The sequence below is a fragment of the Penaeus monodon genome, chromosome 33 (genome assembly GCF_015228065.2).
Source record: "Penaeus monodon isolate SGIC_2016 chromosome 33, NSTDA_Pmon_1, whole genome shotgun sequence".
Lineage (NCBI taxonomy): Eukaryota > Metazoa > Arthropoda > Malacostraca > Decapoda > Penaeidae > Penaeus > Penaeus monodon.
The window spans coordinates 19,892,829-19,894,751 of NC_051418.1; the positions used below are offsets into that span (position 1 = coordinate 19,892,829).

The window sequence follows — 1,923 nt, forward strand, 5'->3', positions numbered from 1 at the left end:
CAGCATATAAGGTATGAACTTCAGCTGCCTTTTATAGGGTTGCATTAAAGAAAATTAACGAACATCATAGATTTCCTCAAAGTTATATGAAACCTGCATCATTTGGCAGGACAAGCAATCATGATATTGCAAAGCTAGTGTGCTTCTCAAATTGATTATATAATGCATTTATTACTTTTCAGAAATCTGTACAGGCAAGGAAGAAGCAACTGAACAGTTTGGAATCACAAACTGACAGCTCTAAGAAGAATGAGTAATTATCAGATTTCTGCTGTTGTTTTTTTCTTTTCTTGATGATGGTTGGTACAGAAATATATTGTAATGTTTTCCAAAATAAAATTAAAAAGGAAGGATTATTTTCCCCTTATATATTATCTTAGAGCACAGAAGTCGCTCCTCTCACCCTCTTTTTCTGCCTTGTCTCTCTTAGTCAAATTTTTCGAAATTGACAAATCTGGATACTTCAGTAATACCTTGTAAGCAAATTTTTTGGTTAGTCACCTAACATGTGATGGTAATTGGAAGCTAGAAAAGAAAAATATGAATAAGGATAAAATGCATTTTTACTACCAGAAATCAGAACAAAAATGTAGCTGTCAATAATTTAATTACCAAAGTCATATACTGTTAACAACTAAGAGCAGGAAAAAGTGTCGTTACAACACATTGAAAAGGCATGACAATATCAAGAATGATTTTGAGGAGGGGAGTCAGTATATGGCCATACCAATAGGTGATACTATTCCAAACCGTAAGACAAATTATGGAATTGTCTTAAAATACCCATAATTACAAGGTTTGGCAGTTTCTACATATAGTGTATGCATTCTCCGCATATTCATTTCAAACTTATCCCATGAGTTTAAGAAGTTTCTTCAAAGTGTAAAGATTTACTTATTATATATGTTAGTTGTTCATTGTTAACACTATTCAACTTGTAAAAGTAAAACTTGAGCAATTAAAAATTTCTCCCTTCTTGCTTATGATTTCTTTTTACTGAAGAAGATGGGATTGGGTTTCTTAGAATCTGAAAAACAAGGGATAGGACAGGTTTTGTTTGCTCCTCTTGATTTTTACATATTTGTAAAAGTAGGAAATGTACCTTTTTTCTGTTTGTTTGATTAAGAAAAGGTGGAATTTTTGACAAATACACTAGGTATATCAGGTCAAAATCACAATCCCCAAATGATACGAGACCAGAATTACAGCCTTGTAAAATCCTGTCCACATGATCAATTCTGCAATAAAAGGAATAGGTTGCCTGTTGACAGATTTTCCCATGCATTGCAGAGGAAAACAGGAAAATGCCCATTCTGAAGTTTGAGCTAACTCACCAGCCAGTGGCCGAAGTTATATATGGAGCTTATAGGACATTACGATCAACTAGAATATTAAACATAGGATACCTACATCAAATATCGTCTGTGACACCACATAACATGCATTACAGATCCTTATTATTTTACACATATTGTCAGGGAACCACCATGATGGAACCACAAAGAAAATTTATAATATTTCAAACAGTCTGCAGTCTTCTCAAGATGAATGACTTGGCACATTTAATCACAAGATCACAGGTATGACTATAAGCAAAATTTTATTTGCAGTTTGTGAGACTTAATAATAATAGGATGTTAGACATGGAATTCCACTGGTTAATATGTCTTACTAGTATATTCCTCAGATAGCTCACTTTCAATCATAAACTTCCTAGGCCCCTCAGCTACCCTAATGTGCCAAGGTACATTGCATCTCCTGCCATATATAAAGTCAATAAGTAATGTTATTTGCTAGTTAAGTGTTGTTTTCTTGCAAATTATTTTTGACTGTTTTAAAATGAGGAAAATGTTTCCAGTCATAGCATGATGCAATTGGAAGTCAGACCAAACCATGAAGAGCTTTGACATAATTATATGAATA

General features: G+C 33.3%; 1 protein-coding gene across 1 annotated transcript in view; it reads left to right on the forward strand.

Annotated features, from left to right (window-relative positions):
* The window catches only part of LOC119594295, a 25,740-nt gene that overhangs the window by 8,599 nt on the left and 15,218 nt on the right, over positions 1-1,923 (forward strand). Inside the window, 5 exon segments of the mRNA XM_037943356.1 lie at positions 38-137; positions 183-253; positions 618-751; positions 1,291-1,349; positions 1,479-1,580. Coding sequence (XP_037799284.1) covers positions 38-137; positions 183-253; positions 618-751; positions 1,291-1,349; positions 1,479-1,580 — 466 coding nt within the window.